This window comes from Antechinus flavipes, chromosome 4 (genome assembly GCF_016432865.1).
Source record: "Antechinus flavipes isolate AdamAnt ecotype Samford, QLD, Australia chromosome 4, AdamAnt_v2, whole genome shotgun sequence".
NCBI classification, from domain to species: Eukaryota; Metazoa; Chordata; class Mammalia; order Dasyuromorphia; family Dasyuridae; genus Antechinus; species Antechinus flavipes.
Window position 1 is genome coordinate 471,688,129 of NC_067401.1, and position 15,100 is coordinate 471,703,228.

At 38.2% G+C, this 15,100-nt stretch overlaps 1 protein-coding gene across 1 annotated transcript in view; it reads left to right on the plus strand.

The window, feature by feature from the left end:
- Window positions 1-15,100, plus strand: part of USP24 (ubiquitin specific peptidase 24) — a 148,056-nt gene that overhangs the window by 51,251 nt on the left and 81,705 nt on the right. Inside the window, exons 8-12 of the mRNA XM_051999605.1 lie at window positions 5,069-5,134; window positions 6,136-6,210; window positions 7,624-7,782; window positions 9,892-10,006; window positions 10,148-10,251. Of these exons, the coding sequence (XP_051855565.1) occupies window positions 5,069-5,134; window positions 6,136-6,210; window positions 7,624-7,782; window positions 9,892-10,006; window positions 10,148-10,251 (519 nt within the window). The remainder of the gene's footprint in view (window positions 1-5,068; window positions 5,135-6,135; window positions 6,211-7,623; window positions 7,783-9,891; window positions 10,007-10,147; window positions 10,252-15,100) is intronic.

A 15,100-nucleotide genomic window follows, 5' to 3' on the forward strand; every position in this document is an offset into this window, starting at 1 on the left:
CTGATAGTTTTAGATAGATACTACAAGGAAAACTCCATTTATTTTTATGCTGTCTGATGGTGTTAATAGGAATGGGTGTTATATTTTGTCTGAAGTCTTTTCTGTCTCTCAAGGTAATTTCTATTGGTTTTGTTATTGATATTTGGTCGACTCTGCCAATAAATTTCTTATTATTGAACCAGTCCTGTATTTCTGTTATAAATCTGGTCATAAATGTATGTTCCTTGTGATATATTGCTGTAATTGCCTTGTCTAGTATTTTATTTAAAATTTTCACATCAGTATTCATTAAGGAAATTGGTCTATAGTTTTCTTTGTATTCAGTTGGCCTGATTTGAGTATCAGTACCATATTTATGTCAAAAACAAATTTGGGTAGGACTCCTTTGCTTATTTTTCCAAATATATTTATATATTTCCAAATAAATATTGGACTTAATTGTGGGTTTTCTCCCCCAAATGTTTGATAGAATTCACTTATGAATCCATATGGTTCTGGGGATTTTTTCCTTAGGGAATTTATTGATAACTTAATCAATTTCTTTTTTCTTAAATAGGGTTACTAGGATATCCAATTCTTCTATTAATCTAGGCAATTTATATATTTGTAAATATTCGTCTATTTCACTTAGATTGTCAGATTTTTTGACATGTATATCCTTATAATTGCTTTCGTTTCTTCATTCATGAATTCACCCTTTTAATTTTTATACTGATAATCTGTTTTTCTTTTCTTTTTATTAAATCAAATTAACTAATAGTTTATTTTATTTTATTTATTTTTTTCATAAAACCAGCTCCAAGTTTTATTAGGTCAATGGTTTTCTTGCTTTCAGTTTTATTACTATCACTTGATTTTCAGGATTTCTAATTTGGTGTTTAATTGGGAATTTTTATTTTGTTCTTTTATAATTGCTTCCTCAATTCATTGATCTGTTCTTTATTATTGATGTATGTATTTAAAGATGCAAATTTTCCCCTAAATAAAACTTTGGCTGCACCCCATAAATTTTGGCACGTTGTCTCATTATTGTCATTCTCTTTATTTGTCTTAACTGTTTGACTTGGATTTGACTTGTTTGGGGGCCTCCAGCTGGCATTGATAGTGTGGGGCTAGAGCTCAGAACAAGGACCAGGGTTTCCTATCTCTAGTCTAGGAGTTACTGTAGAGCGATGCTAATGAGACACACAGCAGAGGAGGAGGGCAGTCAATGAGAGTGCAGGAATGTATGGGCCTGTAAGCTTGTCTTTTATCTGAGCAATTAATAAAATTATTGTTTCTGATTGGTTCTTTGATCCACTTCTTTAGGATTAGATTTTTAATGCAGTATGATCTGGAAAGGATGTATTTAATATTTCTTTTTTCCTGGATATAAGATTCTGTGAGATTATCATGCCCTAGTACATGGTCAGTTATATTCCTTTCTATTCCCATTCAGTTTTTCTCTAAAGGTCTGTCATCTAACTTTTCTTCTTTTCTTTTTTTTTTTTGTCATCTAACTTTTCTAAAATTCTGTTCACCTTCTTAACTTCTTTCTTGTTTGGGTTTTTGTTTTTTTTTTTGTGTGTGTGTGTTTAAATTCATTTAGTTCTGAGAGAGGAAAATTAAATTGAAGTCCTCACTGAGCTTAGTTTTACTGTCTGTTTCCTCCTGTAGTTCATTTAATTTCCCCTTTAAAAATTTGGATATTATACTCTCTGTGTGTGTGTGTGTGTGTGTGTGTGTGTGTGTGTGTGTGTGTGTGTGTGTATTTCAGGTTGATATTACTTCATTGTTCCTTTACTCTTTGTGTGTGTCTCTGCTTCAGATGTTTCTTGTGAACAACAAAGTAGGATTGTGATTTTTAATGCTCTCTGCTATTTGATTATATTTTATGGGTAAGTTTCTCCTAGTGACATTAACCATTATGATTACTAACTGTATTTCTCTCTATCCTATTTTCACCCTTTCTCTCTCTCCCCATTCTTTCTCCTTTTCCCCTCTCTTTGCTACCTCTCTTCATTGATTTGCTTCTGAACACTGTCTTCCCCAATCTGTTGTCCCTTCTATTAGTCCCTACCCCCCTTCTGTTAACTTCCTTTCCTTCTACTTCCCTATAGGGTAAGGTATATGCGTTATTCCAACTGAGCATTATGTTGTTGTTAGCTCTTTGAGCCATTTCCAATGAGAGAAAATTCAAGTATTCTCATCCACCCCAATCTTTCTCTTCTCTGTAGTAGCTCTTTTGTACCTTTTTAAAATGGGAGATAATTTATCCCATTCTATCTCTTCCTTATCTCTCCTCCCAGTGCAGTTCTCTTAATTTTTTTTTCATCCTATCTTAGTCGCCTTATGTGCCCTCTTTTTATATACTTGTTCTCATCACTGCCTCAATAATGATAAAGTTCTCAAAAGTTATAACTTCATTAGGAATATAAACTATTTGATTAACTTTATTGAATCCCTTATGCTTTCTCTTTCCAGTTTATCTTTTTCTGTTTGTTTTCAGTTTTATATTTGAATGTCAATGTTTCTGCTCAACTCTATTCCATTGAAGGCTTTTGTTTTTCTCCTGGAGGATTCTACTCAGTTTTGCTGGATAGGTGATTCTTAGTTGTAATTCTAGCTTCTTTCTTTCAGATGTATTTTGTATGTGGCCCTTCTGGAGTAACATATATTCCAAGCCTTCCAACCCTTAAATGTAGAAGCTTTTAAATCTTGTGTAATCCTGATTATGGCTCCATGATACTAGAATTGTTGTTTTTTGTTTTGTTTTGTTTTGTTTTTTTTTTTTTTTTTTTTTTTTTTTTTTTGGACTGCTTGCAATATTTTCTCCTTAACTTGGGAACTCTGGAATTTGGCTCTGATATTCCTGGGAAATGTTAAATTTGGGAATCTCTTTCAGGCAGAATTGATAGGTTCTTTTGTTTTGTATTTTATCCTCTGGTTCTAGGTTATAAGGGGATTTTTCCTTGATCATTTCTTGAATGTCTGTGGTATCCAGCTTCTTTTTGATCATGACTTTACAATAGTCCAATGATTCTTAAATTATCTCTCAATTTTATTTTCCAATATTTCACGTTTTTAATTTTTTGATTCTTTTGATTTTTTTGTTTGTTTCTTGAGATTTTATGGACTTTTTTCCTTCTACTTTCCTAATTCTGATTTTTAAAGAATTATTTTCTTTCAGTGACTTTTTATACCTCTTTTCCTATTTGTTTAATTTGACATTTTAAGGAGTTGTTTTCTTTGATGGATTTTTGTGCATCTTTTCCCATTTTTTGTGCTTCTTTTATCAAGCTGTTGACTCTGTTTTCATGATTCTCTTGCATCACTTTTGTTTCTTTTTCTAATTTTTCTTTTGTCCTTATTTGAGTTTTAAAATCCTTTTTTTGAGCTTTCTAGGAGTTCTTTTTGGGCTTAAGATCAATTTACAATTTTCTTTGAGGCATTGCTTGTAGACAATTTGACATTGTTGTTCTCTCCTTGTTACTATAGGAACTTTCTGTGATTGAGTTATCTTTTTTGATTTGTCTTTTGCTCATTTTTTCTGGTTTATTTTGTGACTTTTTACGTTAAAATTGGGCTTTACTAGTTATGTTGGAGAGGGGAGGCGTTCCTAATTTCTTGTTTGGTGTTGCAGGACCTCACTTTCCCTAAGGATAGCTTAGGGCCTGTCTGCTGGCTTGCTGAACACACATCTACTGGACTGTATTCCCCTTTTTACCTCAGTGAGATAGACCTTTTCTGGTTACCCTTCTTAATTGTCTTGGACTGGAAAATTATTTCAACCTGTGCTTTTAGTGGTTCAGCCATTCCAGAATTTGTTTTGAGGTGTTACTTGATAGTTTGGAGCTGAATTTTGGAGTGTTTTAAGTGATTTCCTTCCATACTCTGCCATTTTGGTTCTACTCCCTCCCAGTTTTTTGTTTTTTGTGTTTCTTTTCCCCAAGTTTAAATCATAATAACCAATGTCTGCCATAGATAAATGAAACTTGAAATCTGGATATTGTAGCATTTTTACCAGCTCGGAAATGAATTGAAGGAAAACCATTTCAGTAGCTGTGGGTGATATGAGGCTGGGGTAGGCTATTGTGATGGGGTCAGAGGATGCTGAGAAGTAAAAAAAAATGGTGAATATGTGGAGAATAATGCCAAGGTTATAAATCTTGAATATTGGAAAGACCAAAATAGGGAAATGCAGCCAAAGAGTGGGGAGACTAGCAGACTCTGCTTTAGGAAAGTTGAATTTGACTTGTTTGGGGGCCTCCAGCCAGCATTTGATGGTGTGGGGCTAGAGCTCAGAACAAGGACCAGGGCTTCCTATCTCTAGTTTAGGAGTTACTGTAGAGAGATGCTGATGAGACACATGGCAGAGGAGGAGGGCAGTGTATGAGTGTGCAGGAATGTATGGGCCTGTAAGCTTGCCTTTTATCTGAGCTCTTCCATAAGGGGATGGTTTGTCAGCCTAATATAAATAAAGCCATTACCACAAATAGGCTGCGCAATTGGATTATGATTCGGTCCCTATTCCAAAGCCCAGTTTGAGCCTTGTCCTCAAGAAGCTTAAATTCTAATGAATGAGACAATCTATAAATTAGAGCATACCCCGAAAATGCAGAGCAGATGGAAGGTCGCCTCAGAAGGGAAGATGTTCTCAGCTGGGAGAGGAGAGAAGGCTTCATGCAAGAGGTGGCAGTGAAACATCAGGAATCCATTTTTCTGCACACGCTTTAGTTCTTCACAAACTCATTCTACACATGAACTGATGTAGAGGTTCCTCTCGAGTTTTTGGATGTTCTAAGAAGCTTCCTAACCTCTGGGTTCCTTTCCAAAGAACAGATACAGGGCTCTTTGTTTTGCTCCATGCATGACCGACAGCTGTTGACAAAGTTTTGTCCTTGTTTTTAATAAGAAGGGAAAGGACTGTTTGGGGGGTGACTAGTGAGTTTGTTTCTGTCTCTTAATTAGAATCATGTAAAATAAAATGAGAAGCACAGAGTGTCTCTTCTGGATGGAGAATTCTGCCTCATCTTGAAAGGGGAAGCAGCTTGGACTCATCTCATTGTCTGCTGTCTTTTTTTTCCAGGCTGTCTCTGCGCTAGTCCAGCCACTGGGGGTGTGTGCAGAGTATCTCAACTCCTCGGTCGTGCAGGTAAAACCAAAGCATCAACACCCAAATGAGCCAAGAAATTACACTACATTTAGAATGAGGTGATGCTAATTGTAAGAGTAATACACAGTTTCTTGCAGTTTTCTTAGAAGATTGCTTAATTCAAAGGGAAACCCTACTCTAAATTCTGTTTCTTAATTTGAAAACTGGATTGTTTGAATGGACTGCAATCCATATAAAGTTCTATTTTTATGTAGTTTTGGGGATACTTACAAAATACTTTGCAGGTTGTCTCATTTGACATAATCCTGTAAATAGTTAATGTAGTTATAATTGTCCCCATTTTTACATGAGGAAATGTAAAGCCTTCCAGGGTTACATTAAATTGTGGAGGTAAATGTATTTATTACAGAATTAAACCTCCTTTCCTGAAATCCCCTTTCATGCAACTAAGGCAGTATTTCTAGGGTACTCTTTGCTAGGTCTAGGGTAGACCTCTTTTCTCACTGACTGTATGAGTCAGGAAGTAGAGGCATTAGCTATTCCCATTTAGCAAATCTCTTAAGCTTGGAGATTCAGTTCTGGATCTCTCCTTTTCTGGCATTCAAGTATCATGCTGTGGCTTCTTGCTATGAACAAATAAGCCTGCAAGAAAAATCATAGTCCTAATGAATAATGTGCTCTATTTTTTTATGCTGGTGCTAATGTGTTTATTAGTGACTTATCTGCCAAATATTTTTTAGCAGCTAATCACTTTACTTGATTGACAGATTTAGATCCAAGTGTCTCTGGATCTCTTAATATTTTAACTAATTCTCTCATACTAGAGATATACTCCAATTAAAATCTGTTTTAGAGTTTAATGACTTGACCAAAGTTACAAATCTAAACAGTGAATCTGGGACTTAGATCCATATCTCTGCCTGTTCCTATGGCATCTCTTCTGTCAAAGGCAAACGACAAGTTAGATCTGTGTCTTCATTAAATTTTCATTACTGCTCTAAAGCATGTGTCTATCACACTATGGTGTTCTCTTTACACAGCCAATGCTTGATCCGGTCATCCACAAAATGATTAAATACGTGCAGAGTGTGGAAGAGAAGGACCTGAAGGACAAGGTAAATTGTGAGAGCCCCTCAGACTTCTCCTAAGATAAGGGGATACACGCAAGCTGATGGATCAAAAAGGAACATTTAAATTTGTTTCACAACAAACATTTTTATTTCTGAAATGTCGTTTTTGTGTTCCCTCTGCTCATGAGAATGAACATAGAAATTCTGTTGGTGTCTCTTTTCTGTTTTAAAAAGAGCACATTGATTTTTGCTCCTGGTGTAACAGATCTAGGCCTATGGGAAGTCTTGATGCCTCCCTTATTAAGCCGCCTTTACTTAACCAGTGTAATGTTCCCTAAAGACTGGAGAGCCTCCAGCTCTTCACTCATCTTCCACTAACACAGGTTCTCATGGCACGGAACCACAGGCAGAATCCCAGAGTCCGTTGGTTTGAGGAGCAAATGGTTGCTATTGGATAGGACTCCTTTTCACCCTCTCCTTGCCTGGGCCCTCATTACCACCTAGCTGAACAGGGGTGTAGCCTGTCCTGCCATCCTTCCTTTTATAACCTGCTGTTTTTTCCTTCTCCATTTGGGCCCTCAGCCCCTCTCCTGGAGCCCTGGCTCCAGCCTCCATCCACTGCAGGGAACAGCCCCCCTCAGCCTTTGTCTTCAGGAACCTCCCTCCAGACCAGAGCGTCTTCTCCACAGCCCTGCCCTCCTTGGGATCCTCTTCCACTAGTTTTCCCTTCCCATGCTCGCGATTCGGCGGCCCAGCTCTCTGTTGCCTGACACCCCGGCTTGCTGCTCTCTCCCCCTTGTTTCCCTGGCTGAAATGCCTCCTTCCCGGTCTTCTGTAGCATCTTCCTTCTGAGGCCATCTCCACTCGAGCTCATTTGTATCGTTATGATCTGAGCTGGACAAATAGGCACATTCACTCCTCTCCTCCCCCCACCAGGTGTTTTTGGTGCCTAATTGGCACAGTGCCTGCCATTTAGTAGGTACTCAATTAACGCTTTTTGATTCTTTTTCTTTTCAGTCTTCTCTCGATCCTCTTGCCCTTTTTATACGATAGTCCGACTGGAGTATTTGTTTCCTTCCAGAGATGTGCTGACTTTTGCCATCACCTTGTCTGTGCTAAAGTTTTTCTTTTGAATATAATTCTCTCTCTCTTCCTGTGCTGCTTCCATCAACCCTTGGAAATCTCCCTCATCCTCACGTCCTGCCCTGCTCCATGAATCCTTTCCTAACCTCCCCAGCCCTGCAGCCTTTGGTAGCTCTTGCTGAGCCCCTCTCCCCCACTCCTCTCTGGGGGGCAGGCTGTATTCACCCCAGACTTCTCTCCAGTGGGGGCAAGGACCATGATTCAGTTAGTTAATCTTGGCATTTTCTCTCTTCCCAGTAGGTGTTTAGTGAATGTTTGTTGGAATTCCAGCTTCTTTTTCAGCTTTGCCAAGAAATGTTTGTGATTCTTGTCTAGAGGCTGGTGAGCATCCCTGAGCTCCTGTCGGCTATTAAGCTGCTCTGTATGCGCTTCCAACCAGACCTGGTGATGGTGGTGGATGACCTGCGACTGGACATCCTGCTCCGCATGCTGAAGTCGCCCCATTTCAGTGCCAAAATGAATTCCCTCAAAGAGGTGAGCATCAGCATCGTTTTCAGTTGCAAAAATTCCCATGTTAAAGCAGTATCTCCAGAAGAAACTTGAAGCAAAGTTGGGAAGCATATACCAAGAACCAGATTATATTGATTGTTAACCTGGAGGGTGTGCATGTGATCTAGGCTTGGTGTTGTAAATAAGATGTTTGTTTTCTTTTTAAATGCCCTCCATTGGTGGCCTTTTGTTGGTCTGTTACTGTCATTTCTAGATATTGACCCTCCCCTCACTTCACATTTTATAATTTTTTCCTTGTGATATAGAAAACTGGTTTGGCCCAACTGCCCATTCCAGTGGGCCCTTTTCCAGTGAGTCCTTTTCATTGTCTATACCACCCTGGCTCCCCACAGAGGAAGGCAAGAAGGAGGAGAGAGGAAAGCCTTGCTACTCATGGCTACTCTCAGTTTCTCATAGTCCAGCTTCCTGGTTGTGATCCTTACTTTGTAAAGTTATTGAGCCTATTGTTCTCCTGCTCATCTCTCTAGATTCTCTTTTAATTCCTCATATTCATCATTGGCGTGGCTTGTTTGACAATTAGCATCTCTAAATGAGGGAGTGAATGAAAAGATCATCATTATTTTTCCAAATCCAAAGCCTTTCAGATCTGTGGAAATGTGTGGAGGGCGGGGAGGGGGAAGGTGAGGCATTCTACTGAAGTCAAAAGGGGCTTGGACTCCATGCTGGCTTGGGAGCTTACTTGTCACATCAACTTTCAGGGTTCAGTTTCTCCCCTAAAATGAAGGTATAAGGTCCCTTCCACCCAAATCATGTGATCTACTCTTTTATTCAGAAAGTTTGGTTATCCAGTACTTAATTAGTAAAAGTAGTTATTTATATGTAGCCTTTGAAAGAGGGAGCACATATTTAATTAACAAAGAAGAAACTGAAGCTCCCAAAAGTTGTGCTTTATTCAGCATCACCCAGCTGTATAGTGAAAGATCAGTTTCTTCTTCCTCCATTTCTCCAAAAAGAAACCAAAAACATTTCAGCTGATTAGCTCTGAGCCAGCTACCAATGTAAGGGTTGAGAAGATGAGGAAAAAATTGAGTAAGTTTTTCAGAGAGCAAGGGAGACAGCATAGAGAGAGCTGCCCGCTTGGGTGCCAGAGGGCCATCATTCCGGCCTCCTAAGGCACATCAGAGATGTTCCTGGCCGCTGGTGCTACGTGGTCATATCACTGAACCACTTCTATTTTGAGTGGAACAGCACAGATTTAAGTCAGCTTGACAGGCTGGTTGGCTGTCCACCTAAGGAGGAGAGTTTTTTGTCTCAGTTGGTAAAGGACAGAGAAGCCAAAGGTCCGTAGCTTTGGGAATTGGGTCTCCCAAGATCACCTTTCTGTGACTTAGATTTTCTCATCTGAAAAAATGAGGAGGTTGAACAAGTTCTCTGGGTCCTGTCATCAGCTGATGGGTTTTTCTCATCTCAGATATTTGGGACAAAAGCAAAATGTTTGAAATCTTGGTCTAATAAAAATGTCAAAAGGACATGCTGTTTTCACCACGTGCCATTCTTGCTGTCCCATACACATTCTCTTATCTTTAAGCCTACTTTCTACAGGATTACAATAGTTTTATTTTTTAACAGTCAAAATATTAGAAATAGCATCCTCACATTTTTAGCTATTTCATTCCAATGGAGAAGGACATTCAAAGTTTGGAGAAAGTATACAAGTTAGCATCTTGGCCAAAACTTCTGAAGTTATGCTTTTAAAATTGAGTCTCCTCAAGTAGGGAAAGAAAGAACGTTTTAAAAGAAGTGTTTAAATTTTCAAAGAAAAACTTTCATTAAAATTGGAAATTTTGGAAAGCTACATTATGCTAAAAGTGAATTTCTCATTGCTTGTTACCAAATTAGACAGGAAATCCATTCTGTGTTTAAAATGACCCTTCTTTTGCAAGTCGTCTTCATTTTCAGTAACTGGCTATAAGTGCTTTGTGAGGTGCTTTTACTAATGTTGGTCCATGTTCCATTTTGCTGGCTTTGTACAAGTCACAGGTTATGCCACTTGAACACACTTGGTTTGTTTGGAGGGATTTTTTAAATATTCATAACGGCATTTAGATTTCAGCCACAATACTCTCTTATTAGGTAACCAAACTAATAGAAGACAGCACTTTATCCAAATCTGTGAAGAATGCAATAGATACAGACCGATTATTAGATTGGCTAGTTGAGAACTCTGTTCTGTCAATCGCATTGGAAGGTAAGCGTTTTCATAAAATGTAAACGGCTACTTTGAATGCCTTAGGCTTTAAATGAAATGGCAAGTTGGTATTGGCTTGAATTAACGTTGCATTTAGAGAGTTGGCGTTGAACATATCTTCTGTGCTGTTTCTTCTGTTAGGTAATATTGATCAAGCACAATATTGTGATCGCATAAAAGGAATTATTGAACTACTGGGCAGTAAATTATCTTTAGATGAGCTCACAAAAATTTGGAGAATACAGGTAAGTGCTGTTTTTATTCTCTTCTAGTCTAATGTTGAAACTTTTGAATTTCACTCCTTTCTATCTCATGCTTCAGTAATATATTGGGTGTATCTGGTATATAGCTAAAGGTTTGATTTATTATGCTATAGGAAATAGTGTTCTCAGTGCTGCTATATCAGCTGTGAATACCCTACTGCATAATTTTACCACATCCTACAAAGATATAAGCATGTTCCATCAACTTCATTCTAAAACATTTATTTGGATTTGATTTTTAAGTAAATTCAGTTGCTAAAATGCCTTAAGTTTCTGTGCTAGACTAAAATATGTTTGAACCCTGTGATTGTGGCCAGATGTATGCTGTCTGTTTTTGCAGACCCTTCACCCTTGAGAATTGGAAAACCGAGAACTCCTAGACCTTCAGGATTTCTCTGACTTGGCTTAAGCTCTGAACAGGATCAAGTTTTGTTACCACATTCCTCTGATTTATTGTCATTGTTTCACTTCATTGTCCTTTCATAGAAATAATAGAGATTATCTTGATACATGGAAGAATAAGAGAGGGGATTTTTGACCCAAGTGAGAAGTTGAGAAACTGCTTGGGTTTTTGGACCAATTTTAAGCCACTTTTATTTTTTCTGGTTACTAGCTCTCCCTCTCCAACACCATCAACCTTTCCCCACCCCAGCCAAAGCACAAAGCTCGAGATGTATTTAATTTGAAGTTTCATAGGCTGCACTGTTGACCTTTGTCTGAAATTAAACTTTTACAGGGAATAAATGGGGATTGGATTTGGATTCGATAGTATTTACATTTTAAAATTATTCTTGGGAAAAGTTGTGACGGATTTTATATAAATAGTTGTCAACATTAATTTTCTCCTAATATGTATTTGAAGTTAAATCTTTTCTTTCCCTCCACCTCACCAATATTTGGAGAAACAGCTAGTAGCTCAACAAGAAAATTGATTCAGCATATGCCCTCAGTGGCATTTCTTTTCTTGTCTCTCATTCGCGTCCCTTTTTAATTAAGGCAGAAGACATTCAGCCAGTAACTTGACTCAACATCTAATAATAGTTGCTGCTGGAGATTTTTAGGTTGATACAGTTGACACTGTGAGATTATATCTATGTCTAAAGTACTATAAAAATCGTTCCGTGTTATCAAAGAGTATGGAGTATGTCCGTGGTCTGGCATTAATAGCAACCCTTTTTTCTTGTGTGTGCACCTATTAACACAAATCTATGGTTTTATTGATGGGACCACTCCCTCCAAGAGGCAGCTCTCAGCCCTGCCACATCCGGTGGGGTAAGAGGGGGACACCAACATTCTTGACTCTGTGCATTGTAAGCACTTTTCTATTCCTTCGCTTTTCTTTCCTTCCTCCCTTAACTCAGTCACTTAGGCTCATTGGGGTGGACAGAGGGCCTTGCAGATCAGTGCACAGATAAGTCAAGGGAGGACTGGTCTCCCAGACAAGGAGATGCTTGTTGTCAGAGTGACTAGAACATGGAGGGCTAAAGGTACTTGCCTGGGCCACACTCTAAGTGTGTTTAGAAACAGGGCCTGAACCTGGGTTTTGTTGGCTCCAAGATTAGACCTTTATCTACTGTGCTGGGCAGCCTGTCCCACAGAGAAGTCTGTATAAGAAGAGCTGAGTGAAAATCATGGCTTTTTATATATAGAAACAGAGGAGTCCTTAATGTAATTAGCAACCTCTGTCTAAAACTGAGCAGTGACGTGATCTGTCATAGAAGGACCAGAAGGCCAGTGGAAGCAGGAGGAAAAAGAACTTCCTTATCACCACTGTTGCTGGCTGTAGTTTTAGGAATGTTGTTGTGATGGAACAAGAAAGAAGAATGAAAGGAGTAATCATGGGCCAGAAAAATAAGCTAAAAGGTACCATATTCTTTAGAGGTGAGACAGTGATTTACTTTAAACCCCTAAGGAATTAGTGAACAATACCTTGAAAGGAGCAACCAGTAAAATAATAGGGATAAAAAAGGGATATTAGGTTATCCCATTAAATACGGATAGAAAAGGAACTTGCAAAAATCATCTTTTTGAATATTGTAAATAAAATTCAATAAGAGAAAAAGAAATTCCACTTTGAATAGCTATAATAACTGTAAAATTTCACAGTTAACATTTCAAGACACATTTGGGTTTTATAGAAATATAGGACTGAGAAGCCTTCCTACCTGACTCAGTTCTCTGTTCTTTATTCTGATAATACATGAATCATCTCATCTTATCTGGTATAAAGATAAATGGAATGAGGACTGAGAGCTACAAATGACATTGAAGCTAGGCCTTGAAAAGTAGCAGATTTAATAGTAATATTTCAAAAAGTAGAGCTCAGCATATTACCTAGCTTTTAAAGGCTTATTGATTGAAATTGCTAAATATAAAGGCTATTCAAGATACAAGTAAGGTGATGTGCAAAGGCACCAAGAGACTGGAAATGACTGAGACTAGATTTGAAACAAAAGTGTTGAGCTGCACATAGAAGTGACAGTTTTTGATAAGTAATTTGATACATTTAGTAAGAAAAGAGAAGGAATAATTTCTCATTGATCTAAACATCCCTCATCATTTTTCAAAAATTGTTTTATAATAACTTGAATGTTGGTATAAACAGAAAAGGTGAATATGCAAAATAAAGAATAAAACCTTAATATTTAATACAGTAAAAACCAAACACCTTAACATATAATCAAAAACAGTTGTACATACCTGTGTTGATAGTGTTCTGGTTGTTGATCTATATTGTCTTTTTATTTTGACATCAATGTAATTTCATGTAGGCCTTTTCTGTAGACACCATAGTTGTGGACTTCTTTATTACATTGCCATAATGTTCTATTATAGTAGCATGTCACAATTTAATTCAGCTGTTCTCTAGTTATTGGATATGTAATTGATTTTCCTTTTTTTTCTGTTACAAATAAAACTATTTGTGGATATTTTTGTATAGCTCTGTCCTTTTTTAGATTATTTTTTAAGGTGATGGCCCTATAATGGAAGTCCTGGGTCAAAGAATATGATCAGAGAATATGAGATTTGGTGGGGGCTTCATTAACTGGGAAATTGACCCATACCTGAAGGAAATCCCCATCATGACAAAAGGGTCATGATTAGAAAGGGTCAGATTGAAAACTTCACCACTTCCTAAGGCAGTCCATTTTGCTTTTGGGCAGCTTTCCTTCTGATTTATTGATTGTTGCAGATTCTCTGGCAGGCAGTGCCTGTGATGAAGATCAGCTTTATCAAGTCAGAATACTTAGTTCTGGTCTCTGTGAAATGCGTACATTTTCCAAATTAGTCAAACCAAAATTAATGAGTTTTACTGTAGAAAGACAGTGTTTGTGTTCAAGGAACATAATCTTTGTGATTTTTTTTTTTCCATTAGAGCTTGGGTGTTGAAGGAGTGGGCTTTAGGAGCTGCTTCATTCAGAGCGCCTTACAGAACCCCAATCACATGTTATATTAAGCAGGTGCTCTGTACATAGCACCAGAACGCACTTTGGGTTTGAATTCCACTGGAAGGTCCCAGGTCATCTTAATCCTAGAACAAGCTTGGCCCCAGGCTGCTTGGGGTGGAGGTCCCTTGTCACATTCAGGTTTTGTGACCTCATTTGGGATTTGTTAGCAAAGATGTAGGAGGGTTTGGCCATTTCCTTCTCCAGCTCCTTTTATAGATGAGGAAACGATGCAGAAGGCTTCAGTGACAAGCACTCCTATCCCGAGTTCAAATCCAGCCTCAGATCCAGCCTAGTTCTCTGACTAGGTCCCTTTGGGTTTGACAGGTCTCCTCTCCCATCTCTGCTCCCTTTGCCTTCTTCTGCTCTGTTCGTGTGTGAGGCCTCAGCCTAGTCAAGTGCTTGTGTCATCACTAATGTGGAACCATCACCTAAGTGGCTCACCTCCACTCTTAATCCTCAACTTATTCATGAATGTGTGTTTGTTCCCACACGCCTGCTCATGCTTATGCTCTGTTCCTCTTGCTCCTTCCACCTGCCTTTCATTTGATCTGCTTCCTCAAATCGTGGCTGTTTCCTCACTAGCCACTCTTTCTGTGGCCCCTTACAATACAATCTGGTTTCCATCTTTACCTCCTTAATAAAACTTTCTCGGTTGGAGTACTTAAGTATTTCCTTGTCAAGGCATTTGCCGTGTTTCCTTGTGATCCTTGAAAATGTCATTTGCTATCGGCCTCATTCGCCACCTCCCTTCTACTTCTTGGCAGTTCTCCCTTGGGTGCTGCCCTTCCTGGAGCTCTTGGGGCTCCTGTTGGTCTTGGGCCAGCTCTGCCAGGTTCTAAGGGAAAGTGGGGGTAGGTGCTGGAATGACTTGCTCCACCTCCTGGTTCCCCTTGGGCTTTTGACTGCTTTAACAAGGCGAACTATTGGCTGACTTGCCAGAATGCTCCAAACCAAGGAAACCCCAGCTTTTAGTGTGATGTCAGCCTTGTGATCTTCCCTCTCATAAGGGAGGAGTGCATGACTCCTGAATTTCCTTAATCCAGTTAGACTTGGATTCAGGAAATCTATTCTCTCATCTGTTAAATAGGAATAATGGTTCTAACAAGGACATCATTATTATTATTAATAGCACACGAAAAATGAACTAGTTTTTGGAATTTTCAAGTATCATATAAATGTTTATTATTAAGAATTGTGACCCCTCCATGGTATTCTTCTCCTCATATAGTATTTGGGTCTTTTTTGGAAAGATATACGTAGTTATTTTCATATTTCCTTTCATCCTGTATTCTTAAATCTAAAATTTTAAATTATTTAAATTTATTTTTAAATCTAAAATGAAAGATTAACATTTATTAATGAGTACTAATTGTAGTCTTTTG